Here is an 18,782-nt window from a genome sequence, read left to right as displayed (position 1 = left end):
GCCCCCCATGCGCCAGTCAGCCAAAGTCCTTGCTGGCCCTTCACCTGTGCTGGGACTCGAACCCACTTCCGTCACTAAAGCATCACAGGAAGTTGGCCCCCGAGAGGGCCCTAAAAGGGGGTGAACCCCAAGAACGGCTCTTCTAGAAGGCAGCCCACCGCTTGGCGTTCCATCCATCCAGGTGGGACTGTCAAAGGCCAGAAGAAGCCCCCTCCCCAGCTTTCCCTGACTGTGATACGGACTCGGTTCCGCCAGTCCACACAGTTCCCTGGGGCCCTGAGCCCCTCCCCACAGGGTTAGTGCAGACACTGGGAGGAAGGCGTTAGTAAGAGCAGAGCCCCCCCCCAAGAAACTCTCCTGCGGGCCAGCCCTGCCCCTGCCCTTCAGCTCTTCCTGCAGGGGCGGGGGTGGGGGAGGAGGGGGGGGCTCAGGTAGGGCAATCCCAGCTCAACAGCCAAGAGCCCACGCGGACCTCCCCCTGGGGGGGAGGGGGCCATTTGCTTGGAGCACCATGGGTTCCCCCTCTTCCTTGAACTTATGTTGGCAAGCACCTTGCAAGAAGGGACAGGCACGGCCCCCACTCCCCTCCCCTCCCCTCCCCCCTCTCTCCCCCCTGCAGGGTCAGGGCAGGGAAGCTGCCTGAGCCCCCGAGAAGCCCTTGTGCCAAGCGCATCAGGGAAAGGGCCAGGGCACCCAAGCTGTGGGTCAAGCAGGGGGGGCCTCTCCCAGCCAGCCCCTCAGTCCTTTTCTGAAATGGTATAGGAGCTCCTTTTTGAGTGGGGGGTTGGACTAGAAGACCTCCAAGGTCCCTTCCACCTCTGTTATTCTGTCCTGCTCAAGCCTTCTGTCAGCAAAAGAGCTCCTGCCAAGCTCAGAGACCCCCCCCCTTTTCCTTCTCACACAGAGCAGAGCTCTTGAGGTATTCGTTCAGGTTTCAAGTGCAGCCCCCGCCTGGCGAAGGGTGCCCCCTTGCGGTCTGAAGCCCCCCACCCTCTCTGCTTCCCCTGGTGCCGCCTGACCCCACCTGGCTCAGAGGGCTCTGCTGGCAGAGGGGCCACAGGGAGCCAGGGGGCGTCAGGGTAACCCCCACCAGCCCCACGGCGTTTCTGCCCCTTCTCCCCACAGCTCTCAGAGAAGCAGAAGTGGCAGAGGGCCAGAGAGAGAGACGGGAGAGCGGTACCTTGGTCTCTACCTTTATCCCCAGAACCTGACAAAATAAAGGAGACGGGCATTAACGATCCTGGGTGCCAAAGCAGGGCCCAGCTGCTGCCAGCCGCCCCTCCTGGCAGGACGCGGCGGCCTCACCTTGGTGTTGAAGTAGAAGAAGACGTTGCGGAGAATGTCGGCATCCAGGCGGGCCAGGACCAGCTCCCTGGGCGCCTGCTTGGCCACGTAGCCGTAGCACAGGATGAGGCTGCTCTTCACCTTCTCTACCTCGTGGTCGCTGCGGTCCTGGGGGGGAGGGCAGGAAAGGTCAGAGGCAAAGAAACCCCCCCCCAATGGACGTCCCAACGGCAGGAGAGCCCCCACCTTGAAGATGCTGAAGAGGCCCGCAGACTTCTTGAAGACATCTGACTTGACAAAGTCCTCCAGCTTGGCCAGAACCTCGTCCAGGTGAGTGACGGCACAAAAGCCCAAGCAGGCTGCCAGGCCCTGAGCGGCAGGAAGGAAAGCCAGGTAGGTCAATGCAGGAACCTGGGGGGCCAGCAGGGCCGGCCTTCTCCAGCGGAGTCCTCGCTTGGCCAAAGGCTGACCTTCTCCAGGCCTCTGGAACTTTGAAGGCTTGTGGACTTCCACAACCAGAATCCCTCACCTCCTCGTGGTTGGCTGAGGAATTCTGGGTCCACAAATCCTGAATTGGCCAAGGTTGGAGCCCCCTTCAAGATGCAGCCCCTTCCAGACCGCCCACCCGTTGCTCCTTCAACGCAGATGGGGCTCTGGCTCCTGGGCTGCCCCTCTCTCTGCCCCCTCTGGGTGTCGATGAGCAGGCAGTTGGCCAGGAAGCCAGGTGAGATGCAGCAGCCCCCCTTCTCCCCACCAGCTCTGGGCCCACCTCTCGCTCCGCCTCCTCTTGGTATCGCGCCGTCTCCAGCAGCTCCTGAAGCTGTTTCTGCACCAGGTCCTTGTTGGCACAGGCAGCCAGGCTCACCCCGATGGCCTTGTAGAGGAAGTTCTGCAGGAAGGGGGGGGGAGGAGGAGGAGGAGGAGGAAGGCATCTCAGGAGGGACCCCGACACACTCCAGAATTCAGGCTGCAAGAGGCTCCTTCGACTTGCCCTGGCGGGAGCTGCTGCTTCCCTAACCTCGAGGGAAAGCCCAGTCAAGACCCCACCATTCCTGCCCATCCCAGCCTGCCCAGTCAGGAGTCTGCAAGAGATCGCCAGCTGGCAGGAGGGGCCACCCCCACCTCCCCAGAGAACCCCACAGCTGACCTTCTCCGGAGACAGGCCGTTGTAGCCACTCAGCTGCCTGCACATTTCCAAGACCAGCTGGGCAGTCCAGGGCACGTCCGAAATGGCATCCAGGGTCTCCTGGAGGAACTGCGGGAGGGGCGGGCATTTCAGGGTGGCATCCCCCCGAGGTGCCTGGCATCCTGGCCCTGCTTGACTAGGGAGGGAGGCAGGGCAGCCGGACTGGTCCGCCAGAGGCATCAGCCCCCAAGGCTCTCAGGGACCCCAATGGCTCTTTCTGGGCTTTTATATCCTTGATGTTTAGTGTTGTATGGAAGTCGCCACCTCTGAGCTGGACGGCCATATAAATCTGTTCGATGAATGATTATTACAGCAGAGCCGGGGGGGGGGGGAGCGCTTGGAGAAGATGCCCAGTCAGAGGAGGGGCTGGAGGGGGGATAATGTCGTGTCCACCCCCCTTTGGCTCCATGGGCCAGGTCTGCCCCCCCACCGGCACTTCCCTGGTGGGGATTGGGGGAGGCTCACCTCGAGCAGCTGATCCTGCCAGTCCTTCAGAGACAGGGAAGCCCCCGTGTTGCCTGGAAAAGCAAAGGGGTGGTGGGAGATGAGGGGAGGGGCCCCCAGCCCCGCCCCCCCCACATCCATCCATTGACCCGAGCCCAGTGCACCCCCACCCCCAAAGGAAGGAGGCCCACCCTTGTCAGGAGAGGAGGAGATACCCGGAGGGGCCTTAATCAGCATTTGGCCCACCCAGCAGCCCAACCGTCAATGGAGGCCATTTCGGTCCACCCTGTCTACAGAGGGGTCCCAAAAGTGGGGAGGGGGTGGCATCTTCCGGTTGCAGGGAGGAAACTGGGGTGGGGGGACCCCGGCAAGGCACTCGGGGGGCATGTGGGGTCTCCTCCCGCCTTACCTTCCAGGTGCTGCAGCAGAGCAGGGACCCTGGTGCTCCAGAGGGGCTCGGCTGCTGGGTGGACGCTCAGGCGCAGGACCAGCAGCAGGCGCAGGGCCCCCGCCCCATGGCCCTCCCCCTGGTACGGCTGGGAAGCCACAATCTGTGGGGAGGGGGAGCAGAGGACAGGGAGAGGAGAGTCTGGCCCAGAGCAAGATGGAGAGGAGGTCCCAAAGCCCCTTGGCTGGGGGGAATCCAGAGGGAGGGAGGGAGGGAGGGAAGGCCCAGCCCATCCTAAATCCCCCCCCCCCAGGACGAGGGCAGAGAACAGCCCAAGATCAGCCGTGAAAGCATGAAGTAGAGTTTCTTGCAACCCCCCCCCCCAGTGGAAGGCAAAGGGAGCCCTTCCAGAATCAGAAGCCCCTCATATCCCACCACCCTCTTGGCCCCCCCCAAGCGGAGGGCTGCTCCCCACCTCCACCAACTCCCTTCCGCTCACCAGCAGCCGGGACATCAAAGCATGAGGGGATGGGAGGTTTCCTGCAAGCAAAGCACAATTCTTCAGAATCAGTTTTGGGGGGCTCTCTCCTCTGCCCCCAGGGTTGCCCCTAGGAAAAGATGCAGTGAATTGTATCGAGGACCCCCCCCCCCGGGAAACACAGGAACCCTCCCTTGACCATGCCTGGCTGGGCAAGCGACTTTGGGCTGCCCCAGCCAATGTGGGGATGGCCAGGAGCGATGGGAAGCCCCACACCAGGGGTGAAATGCTCCCGGTTCGGACTGGATCACCCGATCCGGCAGCGATGGCAGTGGGTGGTTCGGAGAACCGGTAGCAAAAATCCCTGCGCCACCCCCCACCCCCCATGCCCAGCTGAGTTGTGTGATCATCAGAGGCTTTTTTTTTTACTTTTAAAAGCATTTTTTCTACAATTTCTTTGGCCGAAAAAATGCTTTTAAAAGAAAAAAAAAGCCTCTGATGATCATGCGGCTCAGCTGGGATCGTCAGAGGCTTTTAAAAGCATTTTTTCTACCGAAGAGGTTGTAGAAAAAATGCTTTTAAAAGTAAAAAAAAAAAAAAAAGTTGGCCGCGGCCACCCAGTCATATTACACCCCCCCCACCAAGCCACGCCCACAGAACCGGTAGTAACAAATTTTACATTTCACCCCTGCGCCCCCCCCCCCCAGGATCTGCATCTCAGAAGGGGAAGAGAGCTGGAAAGGCATGGGGAGGGGGGGGAAATGACAGCCCCGTGTCCCCAGGAAGGGCCGGCCAGCTCCAGCTGAGGCCAGAGAGCCACTGAAGGCAGGCCTCCCCCCCCAGCAGAGCTGATCTTGCTGCTCCCCCTCCCCCCATGAGCTCTCCCCAGAGAGGCCAATACGAACCCCCCGGGTCGTAGAGGAGCTGCTGCTCCGAGTCTCCCTGCTCCTGCTTCTGGGCGGCCAGGGCCAGCAGGCTCTTGCAGAGGGGGCCCAAGGCGTTGGTCAAGGCCACGGGGGTCACAAAGCCCAGAAGGGACGGCCAGAGCACCTGCGGGGGGGGGGAGGACGGACAGTAAAGACCTGCCAAAGCAGCAGGGGGGGCCTCCTCGGGAGGAACCTGCCCCCCCCCGGAAGCCCCCCTCCGCTCCCATGAGCTGCCACCTCCAGTCAGAGGAGCCTGGCAAGACCAGGAAGCGGCAGCCCCCACAAGAAGACTTTGCTCAGGAGGCTCCACTACAAGTCCCAGCATCCCCAGCAGCCTCGCCACCCGCCCTCCCTTGGGGGACTCACGTCGACCATCCTGTCCACGGTGCTGCTGAGGAGGAAGAGGGTGCTGGCGCTGATGCTCCTGACCTGGCTGTCAGTCACCTCCTCTGGCTCCAGGGGGGGTTGCGGGGAGACCTGGGGGGGGGAGAGATAGTGGGGGGAGGGGGGGCAACTCCTAAAAGCCCCCTGCAAGCTTTCCCTAAAAGCCCCAACCCAGCCTGGCTTCTCCTGCATCCTCGTCTCCTGGGGGGAGGGGGGGCTCCCCCTTCCGTTCACCCCCAGGGCACAGGAATTCTTGGGGGGTGGGGATGCCAGGCCCGGGGGGGGGGAGACGGGGGACTTCCTGCTCTGCCCAATCCCGGCCCACACAGGAGGGAGTGGGGCCGGCCCCAGGCTCAGCAAAGGCGGCAGAACCAGCGGGTGGCAGGTGAGCAGCCAGGCAGGACGGCTCAGCCTCAGGGCCATCATCCCCCAAGGCAGCTCGGAAGCTCTCCTGGGACAGGCTGGAGTGGGCAGGTGCAGCCACTTCAAGGTGCCAGTCGGTTGCGGAGAAAGCTGTCTGGAACCCAGCCTCCCTTTCAGAGCATTCAACTTCTGGCCAAGCGGTCACTCCGGCCATTCCAGGCCCTCACCTGCTCGGCAGGAAGGGCGCACTGGCGGACCAGGAACTCAATCAGGGCTTCTCCGCCCGGCTGCTCCAGGTAGCCGTGGTGTGCCATGGCACTGACCATCTGCACCATGGCCCGTTTCACCTGCAGGGAAGCAAGGAGGGAGGGAGGCTGCCGTCACCCAGGCCCCCCTTGCCACGTGCTGCGCTGCTTTGGGCACCTGAGAGGGGCTCAAGGCCCACCGGGCAGCTGCCAGGAGGAGGGGGCCCTTGGCTAAGCACAGGCAAGCGTGGAGCAGAATGTGGCCCCCCCGCTGGGCTTCACCACCCTTCGGCTAACATCAAGAGGGCCTTCCAGAGAGGCACAACTCCTGCACCAGGTGAGGCGGTCAGCAATCCTTCACAGAGGCTGGGCAGGCAGCAGTCCAAGCGGGAGGGGGCAGGGAAGCAATCAGACTGCAAGGCCTGGCAAGGAAGCCAGGTGAGGAGAGGACAGAGCCAGCCAGGTGTTCTCAAACTTCCCTGTACCTCTCTCCCGTAGCAAAGCCCCCCCCCAAATAACTGGCACATTGAACCCCTCGTCCTCCCTTCGCCTGCAAGAGAACATTGGCCACCTGGAGAGGCGCAAATGCCCCTGGGAAGGGCCAGGTGGCCTTCAGGGGCAGGGACGCATCCAGCCAAGGGAAGGAAGCGGGGCTGCTTGGGGGGGGCAGAGGGGGGCTTAGCCCCTCTTGCCTTCGACTCACTTTATTGCTGTGGTCCTGCAGGGGGAGCCTCATGGAGGACAGGAGAAAGGGCTTCTTGATCTCCATCTGAGCGGCTGGGCAGAAGCAGAGCAGAGGCTCAAGGTGGAGCCACCTCCTGCCACCCATCTGGACACCCACTTTGCCTTCCCATCCCCACCAAGGGCCCATCAGGGGTCCCACGAGGCCACACAAGATCAGAGGCCCCTTCGTGCCTCCCCTCCCCTCCTCCTCCAATGCCCCAGGTGCCCTCCTCCGTCAGCAAAGCCCCTCTGGTGCCAGCGGAAGCCGGATCCTCTTGGCCAGGCTGCTCCTAAGGAGGGCAGGAGGCCTGTCACCCCATTGGCAACCAAGGGCCGGAGGGAGACGGGGCCACTTTTGGGGCAGGCGGGGGCTGGGCTTGCAGGCTTGACACCCCCAGAAGCAGCACCTCCCTTGTCCAGCCTTTCCTTTCCCCCCCCACACCCTCGAAGGCAGAGATGCCCCTCGCCCTCTGCAGTGCCCCTCCCCTCCCCCCACTTACGGACGCTGTTGATGATCTGTCGCAGGACGGTCAGCGTCCCCACCCGCGTCTTCTCGTTGCTGGACTCCAGCTTTGGAAGCAGAAACCCGAGTAAGCGGTCAGGGAATGAAGTGGCTGCAAGAGACAGAAGGCCCCCTCCCCAAGGTCAACTGGGCGACCAGGCTGAGGACCTCTCCCTGCCCCGGGAGGCTCTACTCACCTAAGACAGTGAAGCAGCGAAGAACCTCGTTGTGGTTCTTCAGGGAGGTGGGCTGGGACGAATCCAGGGGGGCACAGAGCTGCTCGGGGGGGGGGGGGGTTGGAGGGGGAGAGAGGGGGGAGGGGGAGAAAAGCACTGGCTTCACCTGGTGAAGGACAGCCCAGCCAGGCGGCTCCCAATGAAAAGCTCCCAGCCGTATGGAGCAACCTGCTGGCACCCCTACAAGACGATGCCCATTGCCACAGGAAGTCGGGGGTGGGGAAGGATCTTATACCCACGCTAGGTGCCATTTCAGCCACGTAGCTAGGAAGGCACAAGCAGAGCCGGCTCCTCTGGCCAACCGCCCCCCTTACCTGGAGGTGGAGGGTCCCAAGGAGGACGTCCAGCTGCGTGTCCAGAGTCCGGCTACCAATATTGATGGAGGCTTCCAGGATTTGGCACAGGCTCTGTTCAAGGGGCCACATGAGGACAGTTACCCCCACCCCCCTCTTGAAAGAGCAGCTCACATGCTCATTCCATGCCCACCTGAGGCCACCCACACCTGCAGCACAACCTCATCAGCTGCCTTGGGGAAGTGGGGGAGGGCCCATCGCCCCCCCCCCCCCCAAGCTCAAGTCAGTCACTCCTCAAATGTTTCCTCTTCCTGGATTGCTTACCTTGGAGATGTAGTAGGCCTCCGCCGGCTTCCGGTACAAGGCCAGAATGCCAGGGATCAGGCGGGGGAGCTGCTCCTCCAGCTTCTCGCTGGGCATCAGGTGGCTCATGGGCCCCAGGGCCTCCACGACGGCCAGCCTCACCTGCAGGGGCAGGTGGAAAGGTCATACCCAGGGGGTCCTCTCTGGGGTTCGCCCCTCTTGTGTCCTGGCCAGGATCCTGGGAAATCTGTAGTCCTCTCCCCAGTGGCACTGAACTTCAGCCCAAGCCCACCTCCTCCTCCTCCTCCTCCTCCTCCCCGCTTCGCACCTTGGTCTCCCGGCTTGGCAGCCAGCAGTTGAAGAGGACTTCGTAGGCGCTGAAGATTTCGCTGGAGAAGGTGTCTCGCCTCACCGTTGGGTCCGGCGCCTTGTCTAAGTTGGCCAGGTACTCCAGGATGCTCTCGCTGAAGTACTGCAAAGCTGTGCAAGGGATGATATGCCAGGATCCTGGGGCTGGAAGGGACCCTGGAGGTCTTCTAGGCCATCCCCCTTGCTCAAGCAGGAGACCCTCGACCATTTCAGTCATTCTTAAAAACCTCCACCCACATCTGCGGGAGGCAAGGTGTCCCACTGATTAATTGTTCCCACTGTCAGGAAATTCCTCCTTAGTTCCAGGTAGGATCTCCCTCTGAGGAGCTCCCAGCTGTTGCTTCTTGCCCTCCCCCCCCCACCCAGGTGCTTGGAAGAAGAGGTCAAGCCCCTCTTCTCTGTGGCCGCCCTTCAAGAAGGCTCTCCTGGTACCCCTAAGCTTCCCTTTGTGAGGCTCCCCAGGCCTCCTTCCTTTAACCATCATTCATGAGATTTGTTGCTCTTTCCTGCCCTCTTTCTAGGGTCTCAGCATCTTCTCCTCCCAGAATCCGGAATGGAGGTGAGGTGAGGAGGGGGATGGAAGGATGCCCACCGCCTTGGTGAAGCGTACACTGAGATTCTACTTCCTGCTCCTCAGAGGCTCAGATGGATGGATGTTCATGTATGTTATGTATATTAATTTCTTTTTTTTTATATGTTAATAATAAAAAAAATATTTAAAAAAAAAAGGCTGGGATGGAACGCTCATCCTGACAACCCAACCTGGGAAAGTCTCCAAGCCCTGCAAGTGTCCCAGAAAAGCTCAGCAGACCACCCCAAAGAGCCCAAAGGGCAGCGGCCAGAATCACCCCCCCACCCCTCTCCACCCCAGAAGCCTTGGGATGTCCTGACCTCCCACCAACAGGGACCTCGGCAGATGATTTGGGGTTTAGCTGTTGGGCTAAAAGTCTCTCCCACCCCAATCCCGGAGCCCAGGAAGGCCAAAATGGGAGTTCTCACCCCCAAAAGAGTTCTGTCTGATTGGCAGCCATTTTTACAAGTTTGGGACAAAGCAAAAGACACAGAAAAAAGGGAGATCAGTAAAAATCAAACCCGTAAAATGGGCTTTCTCGGTTATTTGACAAATAAGCACAAAGGAAAGCAAGATCCAAATGCTGACCCATGGCAGGTGACACCTGCACAGGTGTAGCAGTGTGCAGGCAGCAGTCCCCTGCTCTGCGCCAGAGCTGGGCCCGGGAAGCCCCGCAAACTGGACTGAACCCCCAAGTCCAGCAAGGAGACCCCGCTGTCTTACCGTAGCAGAAGACGAACTTCATGTTGTCCTGCTTGGCCATGGGCAGCATAGGCAGCATTGTCCCCAGGATGGAGTTGAGGAAGGGGACCATCCCAAACACTTTGAGGGAGAGGAAGATGGAGAGGGTTGAAACCGAAGCCCCCTCTGAGCAGGGGCTGCCCCGAGGAGCTGGCCCTCTCCTGACCAGAAGGATGACCGCCAACACATCACCAACACCATCGCTTCATATGTGACATGTTAATTATATACTGCTAGTCCACGTATATGATGCACCATACGCTAAATAAATAAGTAAACCCCCCCTCTCCGAGCTTCTTCTCTGCCCCACCTGTGGCCTTCAGGTGTTTTACAGACGGAGCATCATTTGAATTGACAAGACAGCTTGAAGGAATACAAAGAATTGCAACTACGGCTCGCTACTTCATGGATTTTTATGGAGCCTGAAGCTCTACGGGGATTTTCCATTGTGTGAGTCTTCTCCAAAATGCATTTTTTGTTTATTTCCAACATTTCTACATTACTCCCTCCTCAAAACTCTAGGGAGCTCCCTCACTGTTGGGGGCAAGAGGCTGACTCTGCAAACCGCTTAGAGAGGACTGTAAAAACACTGTGAAGCGGTTTATAAGTCTAAGTACTAGTGCTATTGCTAATGGGCAAGAGCCTGGAGGAACTGCGCCACGATGCCCAGGGTGCTTTGAACCCTCCGCCAAAGGACACCAGGCTGAATTTACCAGGCTGACTCTCCGCTTGCCTTCTTTAGCACTGATCCCACCATTCACCCAAAGCTCCCCCTGCCCCCCCCCCCACCCATCAGGCTGCAGGTCCTCCCCCTGAGCAAAGAGTACAAGAGGGCAGAACCTACCATTGGCCACCGAGAGGTTGGCAAAGGTCAGCACAACGAAGCAGTGAGGCAAGACCCCCGGCTGGAACTTGGTCAGCACCTCCTCCATCACCTGGTTGATGAAACGCCTCCCCACCGCGACCAGGACAGTGCTGGCAGCCTGCTGCCACTCCAGAAGAACCTCCTAGGGCGAGCCCAAGACCGGCAGCTCAGCCAATGCTCCAGCCCCACATCCCCTCTCCTCCCCTGGGGAAGCGGGCACGGTGACTCAACGGAGCAGCCACACGGGCAAGGCCAACGGGAGCAGCAACCCAGGCCAGGATGCCCGAAAGCGGCCCAAGGCCTCTTGACACGGCCCCCAGGCGGCAGAAGTGGCTTCCTCCTCAGGGCCTCCAGGTGGGAAGGCCAAAGGGGCAAGCAGCCCTTCAGCTACCTGCCCCCCCCTGGTGGCCCCCAGGCTTACTTTAGACTTGGTCATCTCGTTGGATGCCAAGAAGATGACGATCTTGGCCGTGCTTTTGTCAAGCTGAGCCAGGCTGCTCTTCACCACGGCTTCCATGGCCCTCAGGAGGATGACCCGGTGTGGGTGGGCCAGCTGGGAAGAAGGCAAGGGGACAGGGATGAGGGGCAGTGTCTGAGGCGGCCTCAACCTGCACCTGCCACCACCTCTCTGGAGCCACAAGAGCATCGCCCGCCCGCCAGAAGGACAACAGCCCTTCCCAGAACAGCCTTCCAGGCAGAAATACGCTGTCCCAGCAGCACCAGCATTTGGACTGAAACCCCCACGCTGGGGTGCCCCACCTTCTCGTGCTGCCGCAGGTACTCCTCACAGGCATTCAAGACCTCCTCGGGCTCAGCCCGGCCCAAAGAGCAGAGGGCGCTGGAGATCTGCTCCTGGACGAGGGGGGTCCTTGTCGGCCGTGGCGTCCATCAGAGTCATGGCCAGCCCTGAAAGAGAGGCAGAGGGGCTTCACCCTCCTCCCAAGAGCCCCCGATGTCTCTTGTCCAGCTGGCACCAACTGCCCAGCTTGAGCCCTCCTGGACCAAACATCACAAGGAAGTCCAGAGGTCAATCTGGCCATCCGTAGATCTGGACCAATATGGAATGGCATCAGATCAGCTTTTATGCCATCAACAGCAGCCTCTGGGCCCCTCCAGAGGCGCTTCCCAAGGAAAAGACTCCAAGGGTTACTAAGAGAGCCATCATATCAAAAAGATGTTGAGACTCAGGGGAGACAGGATAGCAGTCTTCCAATATTTGAGGGGCTGCCACAGAGAGGAGGGAGTCAAGCTATTCTCCAAAGCCCCTGAAGGCAGGACAAGAAGCAATGGAGGGAAACTAATCAAGGGGAGAAGCAACCTGGAACTATGGAGAAACTTCCTGACAGAACAATTAACCAGTGGAACATTTTGCCTTCAGAAGTTGTGGGTGCCAAATACCTTTGGAAGAAGAAGTAATAAAAAAAATTTTAGACTGTGCAGAAATGAATAAACTTTGAAGATTAAAGATAAGGAGGAATCAGAATATTTTAAAACATGGAACTATTTTTATAGTTGGTTGGAAAAGAGATACAAATGATTGATATTATAATTATGTATAAATGATGATTATAATATTGAATTTAGAAATGAACTGTTAGAACGGTTTGGATGAATATGAAGATAGAAGAAACTTATGGAAGATGGAAAAGAAGCCTAGAAGATAATACCGAGACGTCACAGGGAAGGGAGAATTGATGTATTAAATGTTTGTCTTAAAAAATAAAAAAAAATATTAAAAAAAAAAGTTGTGGGTGCTCCATCACTGGAGGTTTTTTAAGAAGAGACTGGACAGTCACCTGCCTGAAATAGTATAGGGTCTCCTCGAGCAGAGGGCTGGACTAGAAGACCTCCAAGGTCCCTTCTACCTCTGTTATTCTATGTTCTATGATGCAGGAAGTCAGTTTAAGCTGTTCACTGAAAAAGGGGGTCCTGACAGACCCATTCAAATCAAAATGCTGAGGAGGAGGAGGAGGAGGAGGAGGAGGAGGAGGAGGAGGAGGAGGAGGAGGAGGAGGAGGAGGAGCTGGGAAGAGTGGCCGTATCCTGAGCCCATAATACTCCACCTCTGTGCTTCAGAGGAGGAGGAGGAGGCGGCGGTGGCTGTGGCACTCCGCAGATCAAGGGCCCTCAGAGCGGCCAAGGACGTCCAGCGGGGGCCTTTCACCAGCCCCTCCGGCCTCAGGAGGAGGAGCACACTGGCTGCTCTGCCTTTGGAGGAGAGGCAGCAGGAGAAGCAGCCAAAACCAACAGTGAGAATGATGAAGCAACGGGCAGCTTCCCTCACTGGAGGTTTTCACCGGAGATTGAACCGCCATTTGCCTGGGATGGTCTGAGGACTCCTGCCTTGGGAAAACCTCCAAAATCCCTTCCAACCAAATGACTCTAAAGTGTGGGATTTGCTACCCCCGAAACATCTCAGGCAACGCAAAACACCCAGCAGCCCAAGAAGTATAAAACGGGAGTTCTCTACAACCTACAGTGGAAGGACTGCTAAAGCCATTATGTAGGACAGACAGGCAGAAGACTAGCAGATGATCATGAACACTGACTTGCTGTCAAAAGACACAATGAAAAATGATTTCACAAAACGCGAACAGACTCAACTGTAGTTTAAACTGAGCAATTGAAAAATACTAGGGAATTTCTGGACGCTTCACCCTCAGTCACCAACAGACACATAGAGATAAATCACATTTACACACCATTCAAACGAGGAAGTAAAAAGAAGAGTTAAGAAGGAAATATAAAGACCAGGATACATCTTCTCCCAAAGCTGCCTATGGAGATTCTCAGACATTCAAGCCATGATTGTCCCAGTTCTGAAGCTTCTTGGATGAGAAGCAAAACATTTTCAAAGGAAAAAAACCAAGACAGTCCAGTTGCCTTCTGGAAAAAGCACTTCTGGTACTTCCCCAACAGCCAACGCTCAGATAAGCACCACACAAACAGAAAATAATACCCTAAACCAGGAACTACCAAGGAGAAAACCACAACTCTACCAAGACTATATAAACAGGGAGCAAATTCCACTTCTAGCACTGATTACTTGCACAATACTCTCAAAATCAAGATAAGCCATTCTCCTTTGTTTGGATTTGGTCACACTCAGAATACTACATCCAGTTCTAGACACATCTTGGGAAAGATGCTGATAATCTAGAGTGAAGAAAAACAAACAAGGAGCAATTGGAGGTCTGGGTGGAGGATGTGTTTATCCTGGAGACGAAGAGATTGCTAGGAGACAGCTGTGTTTAACCATCCAAAGTGCTATCACTGCAGAAAAGGTGGGAGAGTTGCCCATCCAAGAGTCCAGGGAGGAAGCAAAGGTTTAGATTTCAACTGGACATCAGCTGTGGAAGCTGGACAGGCAACTGAACCAGATGTTTTCCAAGGTGCTTTGATGACCTTCTATAGCAGGAGTCTCCCACCTTGGCAACTTTAGCGCTCGTGGACTTGAACTCGCAAAATGCCATGCTGCCTGAGGAATTCTGGGAGTTGAAGTCCACAAGTCTTAAGGTGGAGAGCCCGACACCCTTTTAAGTTGCACAAAGGCCGTTTCCCTCTCTGTCCCTTCTCAAGACTAAACCTTCCTGGTTCCTTTCATGGGCTTCGTCTCTAGTTCCTGATCAACCTGGTTGCCTTTGTCCGACTTCTTTCGCCTTCTCTGAATCCTTCTTAGATAGCGGAGCCCATAATTCTCGAAGAGGGGATCTGAGCGATGCAGAATACAATGGGGAGGCAGAGGGGCAGGAGGAGGCAGGGCATTTCAAGAGGCTTCCAAGTTCTAAGAGCAGGAAAAGAGCTGAAAAAGTTCTTTGAAAGCTGGCCTGAAGGCAATATTCAAGAAATGTGAGATAAAAAGGAGCCCACTGCTCCAAGACACATTCTCCGGGGCCCCTGGACACCACCCTCAGACTCAGTCCTGGGTCAGTCTGGAAAAGGCTGACCGCAGCACAATGAGAACAGCGACATTTGTGCGCTGTTAAAGAGTATTTGTGGCAAGAAGGAATCCAGCCAGCAGCAAAAAGCTGTCAACAGCCTCTGCGTGGAGTTCAAAGCTCAAAGCAAAAGGGCAACCCTGAATCGTCACCCTTCACAACCCCAGTACAATCTGCAACTGCCCAGACAGAGGAAGGGGCGTTCTGCGACCTCGACAGCATCCGAGGCAAGATGGGCCTGTAACAAGCAAGACTCCAAAGGGTCCCCTCCTCATGTTATAGGAACCACAATGGGCAGGGTGCAGCAAAGCCATCCTAACGACACCCCAAATATGCTCTCTGCATCCAGGGTGATGGGGGTGGAAGGCCTGAGGCCTTCTGGGTCATATCAAAGAGGCATCCATGTAAATCCCAGGTCCATCAAGGGGATCAGGCCCAAGGAGGAGGCCTTGCAAGGACTGAGACACGCAACCCACAGTCCTCGGGGCACCTTCTAAGAGGTCACCAAGACTGGATCCCTTGAGAGATACCAGCTTTGCCGGGGTGGGGGCTACTCAGCGGTGGAGGGGGTCCAGGATGCACCTGGCAGATTTCCTGTTCCTACATTGAAAAAATGCAAAGCCAAACAAGTTTTCTAACCCCAAATATAACCCTTCCCGCTCAGCACTGGCTGCAAAAGAGCATCTGCAATTAATCCCTCCAGGCTTTTCTAGTCTGCAGCTACTGAGGATTTTGGGAAAGAATAGAAAAACCAAGCGGGGTTATTTGAGGGACCCCCATCTCCGGTGGTTTCCGCTTGACTGCCTGGCAGAGTGGCACCCTCCACATAGCTCCCATCTACCAAGGGCAGAAGGCGCCTTCTCCGCCTGGCACCTGGAGTGAGCCTCCGAGATCCGGATGGTGCTCTCGGAGGTCCCCAGGCCCTACTCCCAGGCCTTGCAGCTGCGCCAAACACTTGAGAGAGATTGGAGCTGCTCGTTTTTGAAACTGAGTCTTGCAAATCAAACTGTGCTTCTCTCTTTACCTCTGATCTGTTTAAATTCATTATAGCCACCCAATTCCTCCAGTGCCAATGAGCCTCCGCCTCTTTCCCTGTGAGTCAGGGAGGAACCACTCCATTTAGATGGTTGCTCCATGAACTATTTTACAAGAAAAAACAGTCCAGTTGCCTGAAAAAAGCACCGTTGAGACAACTTTGGCCTGGATGACTTAGAAAGCCTTAGCTAAATGCTTCATGCAGGGAGCTGGTTTTTGCCGAAACCTGGTTGTGTGCAATTTCGTAGCAAACCTGATTTATTTTCACATCAATTGCATACAATATGGAAAGACCCGGCTGAATGTTTTTAGAAGAGACGAGAATTTCCTGTAACGGCAAAAGGAGGAGGAGGAGGAGAACAGGAACCTGGTGTGAAATTCGCACAGGAAGATGCTTAGCCTGGCTTTTCAGTCAGAGCTAGGAAATACTGCAGCCCCTTCAGCGAAGGCTTCATTGGGTCCCTTAATTTGCTAAAATACAAATGATTTGGTCAGGCTGAGCTTCACATCTTAGTTTACACTCCAGTTTTAGAGAAATCTGCCAGGGAACCAAACCTTCCTTTGGCTTATCTGCTTATCGCTGTAAGCAAAGGCAGCATCTCTTTTACTTGTTATTTATTAAATCCCTCTGCCAACTTTCCCGACCAGGTGACTCTGGGTGGCTTTTCCCAGCCTCTGTTCAGGTTGGAAACGCTCCTCTGCTCTGCTGGAGGCACTGAGTTTGCCGTCCACTTGGCAGCAGTTCGGTGGAGCCCAGAAAGGAAGGTGGGCTCCAGAGGCCTTTTTCACGACCCCCAATGCCCCACGGCCAAAGCCCCAGGGGAAGCTGTGGGCCCCACTCGACTCCCAAGGAAATGGAGCCACGGAGGCTTTGCAGCTGCTCACCCTGTGCGATAGTTAAGCACACCGGAAGGGGAGCGACACCACGGCTGAAGGAAATAGGAGGCAATTCCCCTTTCTCTGCACAACCGATGGGAGTTACAAGCTGTGGAGCTCTCTTCAGCGGCTACTCCAGGCAAGCGTGAATTAACCTCCCCCTCCTGCTCTCCTAGGCGGCCAGGGTGTGAAGTGCGGCAGCCCAGCTGTGGCGCCACGTTTTCTGTGAAGGTAGCAAGTTGGCAGAGAGGCCCCTTTCTGCACACAGGAGCCCCTTCCCAGATCCCGCTGGGCACTGCCATCCTCCAGGGGAAGCAACGGGGTCTTTACCATTCATGCCAGCGATACTTGCATAAAAGACCGGAAACCCTTGGGAGTTGGGTGGCATAGAAATGCGAAAAATAAATAAATAAACAAACAAACAAACCTCATTTACAGAAAGAGGTGAAAAGGCAATTTCTGGAATCGCCAATTTAAAAAAAGGCTGAACAGGAGACAGAAGGAATCCCTGCGAGGTAACCTTAAGCAGGGAAGTCCCGGCCCTGCCTTTTCCTTTTAGGGTATTTCTTTAATTGCTCTCTGCATTTTTCCTATCTAAGTTCCCTTTACACACTTTTATGTTTATCTTTTGTTTATATCAGGGGTTTCCAAACTTGGCAACTTTAAGACTTGCAGACTTCAACTCCCAGAATTCCCCAGCTCCCCAAGTCTTACAGTTGGGCCCCCAGGGTCTCTATAAAAGCCCCCAGTAAAAGAGGGGGGGCCAAGGCTGCCCCGGGCATTTCCAGGCAGGAGAGCAAAGCCCTTTGGGGGAGGGGGAGGGGCGCAGGAAAGCAGCCCAGAGGAAGGAAGGCGGGGCCAGCAGGCGGGGGGGGGAATTCTGGGACCCCCAAGTCCATCCGTGGCCTAGAGACCCCCCACCCCCACTTACTCTTGACGCGGGACTCGGCCATGGTCCGGGCTCCGGCTGGGCAGCTGCCGCTCCGAGTGTGGCCGGGCAAAGCGGCGGAGCCAGGCGGGTCCCGCTAGAGGCCTCAAGGGCGCCCTGCGACGCCTTCCGAGCGCCCGGGGAGTGTGGCGGGGCCGCCCGGCGCCAGGGGCATCCTCCGACCGCCGCAGCTTCTGGGAGGGAGGGAGGGAAGGCTCGGGGCTGGCGCGGCTTCTCTCCTGCGGACCCCCCGGTCCTGCCCAGCCCAGCGCAGCGCTCGCCTCCTGCGGGACAGAAGAGAGAGAGAAGCGCCGCTCAGCCGCCAGGAGGACACCGCCGGCAGCCCCTCCCCGCTCAGGGCAGCCCCTCCCTCTCCCCCTCCCTCCCCCCCTGCCTTGCCTGCCTGCGTTGCCTCCGCTGCTGCTGCTGCTGCTGCTGCTGGCGGGACCGGGACGGCCGCTCACTCACCTGGGCGGGAGCAGCGCTTCCGGGTCTTTAAGGCCACGCCCTCACCTGGGGAGCCCCGCCCACGCCCCGCCCGCCCCGCCCCCCGGACTCCTCGACCTACCAGCGCAAGAGCAGCTCCGCCGCGGGCGCCGCCGGGGAGGGAGACGGGCGTCCGAAGGGCCGAGGGGCGCCCAGTTGGAGAAGCGGCGGCTTCGGGGCGCCACCCCCGTTGACTTGCAGCGGCAGTCCGTCGCTACCGCGCCTGCGCCAACCCGCCCCCGCCCCTCGGAGATCCACTAGTGTCTCGTGACGAGCCCGCCCCTGGAGGCCGCCAAGCCCCGCCCCCGCCCCGCCCCGCCCCGCCGCGGTCTTGGGCGGGGCGGGCGCTGCAGGCTCTGCCCGGGATCCCCTGGTGGCCTCCCGTCCCTGCGCCGGTCAGGCGCGCCCTTCGCCCGGCGGGGGCCCCGTCTCGCCTCGGCTCTGCGGGGCTTATGTCGGCCGCGGAGGAGGAGAAGCGCCCCCCCTCCCCGGCCGAGCCTCCGTCGGCGTCGGTTGCGCCCCCCCTCTCCGGACGGCCGGCTGCTCCTTCGGCCCCAGGAGGACGGCGGCCCCTCCTGCCCGCCGGGACCCGACGGGGCGGCGGGGCTGCGCTGCTCCACTGAAGGCTGGCGGGGTCCGACCGCCTCTTCTCCCGCCGCTTCCAGCCCGAAGGCAGCGGCGCCCTTCCCGCAGGAGCCCCGGCTTCGGCAGCAACGCGAGCGCTCCGCCCGGCGGGAATGAAACGGGGCCCGGGACCGGCGTTGCGGAGCTGCTGGGGGGGGGGGGATGCCGAGCGGCCTCTGCGGGAAAGCGCCGGGTCTGGCCGCGTTTCCCGGGGCTGCCCGCGAGCGCCGCTGGGGCTTGTCTCGCCCCCCGCAACGGCCCCGCCGCCCTGCCTGCTTCGGTCCCTGCCGGGGCTTCCCGGTCCCGCTTCTCGGCCCGAGGACCGGGGCGGCTGCTCCGGAGCCTCGGATGAGGAGGCGCCCCCGATGTGGCTCGGACCTGCCCCCCCCCCGCCTTTGCCTTGTGTCCCCGGGCCCTTGGGGGGCCCCTGGCGCTCTGCAAGCGCTGCCTCGCGTCTCTGCTTCGGCTCCTGGGCGCTGGGAGGGGGGTCCGACTGGGGCCAGCAAAGCTAGACGGAGCGTGATCGGAGGGCGGTGGGTTGCCTTGAACCAGCCCAGAATAGCGGCGCCCGTTTGTTGGCCCTTTGGTGTGGCG

At 58.5% G+C, this 18,782-nt stretch overlaps 1 protein-coding gene across 1 annotated transcript in view; it reads right to left on the bottom strand.

Annotated features, from left to right (window-relative positions):
* MROH1 (maestro heat like repeat family member 1) overlaps nucleotides 1-17,103 on the bottom strand; it is a 29,450-nt gene extending 12,347 nt beyond the window's left edge. Inside the window, 23 exon segments of the mRNA XM_070940171.1 lie at nucleotides 1,181-1,207; nucleotides 1,306-1,452; nucleotides 1,531-1,653; nucleotides 2,054-2,173; nucleotides 2,432-2,539; nucleotides 2,936-2,988; nucleotides 3,324-3,465; nucleotides 3,802-3,842; nucleotides 4,686-4,830; nucleotides 5,073-5,183; nucleotides 5,681-5,800; nucleotides 6,402-6,475; nucleotides 6,922-7,035; nucleotides 7,121-7,199; nucleotides 7,474-7,566; nucleotides 7,777-7,917; nucleotides 8,084-8,235; nucleotides 9,419-9,517; nucleotides 10,281-10,443; nucleotides 10,723-10,854; nucleotides 11,061-11,165; nucleotides 11,167-11,207; nucleotides 17,082-17,103. Coding sequence (XP_070796272.1) covers nucleotides 1,181-1,207; nucleotides 1,306-1,452; nucleotides 1,531-1,653; nucleotides 2,054-2,173; nucleotides 2,432-2,539; nucleotides 2,936-2,988; nucleotides 3,324-3,465; nucleotides 3,802-3,842; nucleotides 4,686-4,830; nucleotides 5,073-5,183; nucleotides 5,681-5,800; nucleotides 6,402-6,475; nucleotides 6,922-7,035; nucleotides 7,121-7,199; nucleotides 7,474-7,566; nucleotides 7,777-7,917; nucleotides 8,084-8,235; nucleotides 9,419-9,517; nucleotides 10,281-10,443; nucleotides 10,723-10,854; nucleotides 11,061-11,165; nucleotides 11,167-11,207; nucleotides 17,082-17,103 — 2,352 coding nt within the window.
* Nucleotides 17,104-18,782: the final 1,679 nt, after the last annotated feature.

The sequence above is a fragment of the Pituophis catenifer genome, unplaced genomic scaffold, assembly GCF_029215685.1.
Source record: "Pituophis catenifer annectens isolate HBS135680 unplaced genomic scaffold, rPitCat1.0.hap2 SCAF_3, whole genome shotgun sequence".
NCBI lineage: Eukaryota > Metazoa > Chordata > Lepidosauria > Squamata > Colubridae > Pituophis > Pituophis catenifer.
The sequence above is the reverse complement of the archived record's forward strand: the minus strand, read 5'-3'. Positions and strand labels throughout refer to the sequence as shown.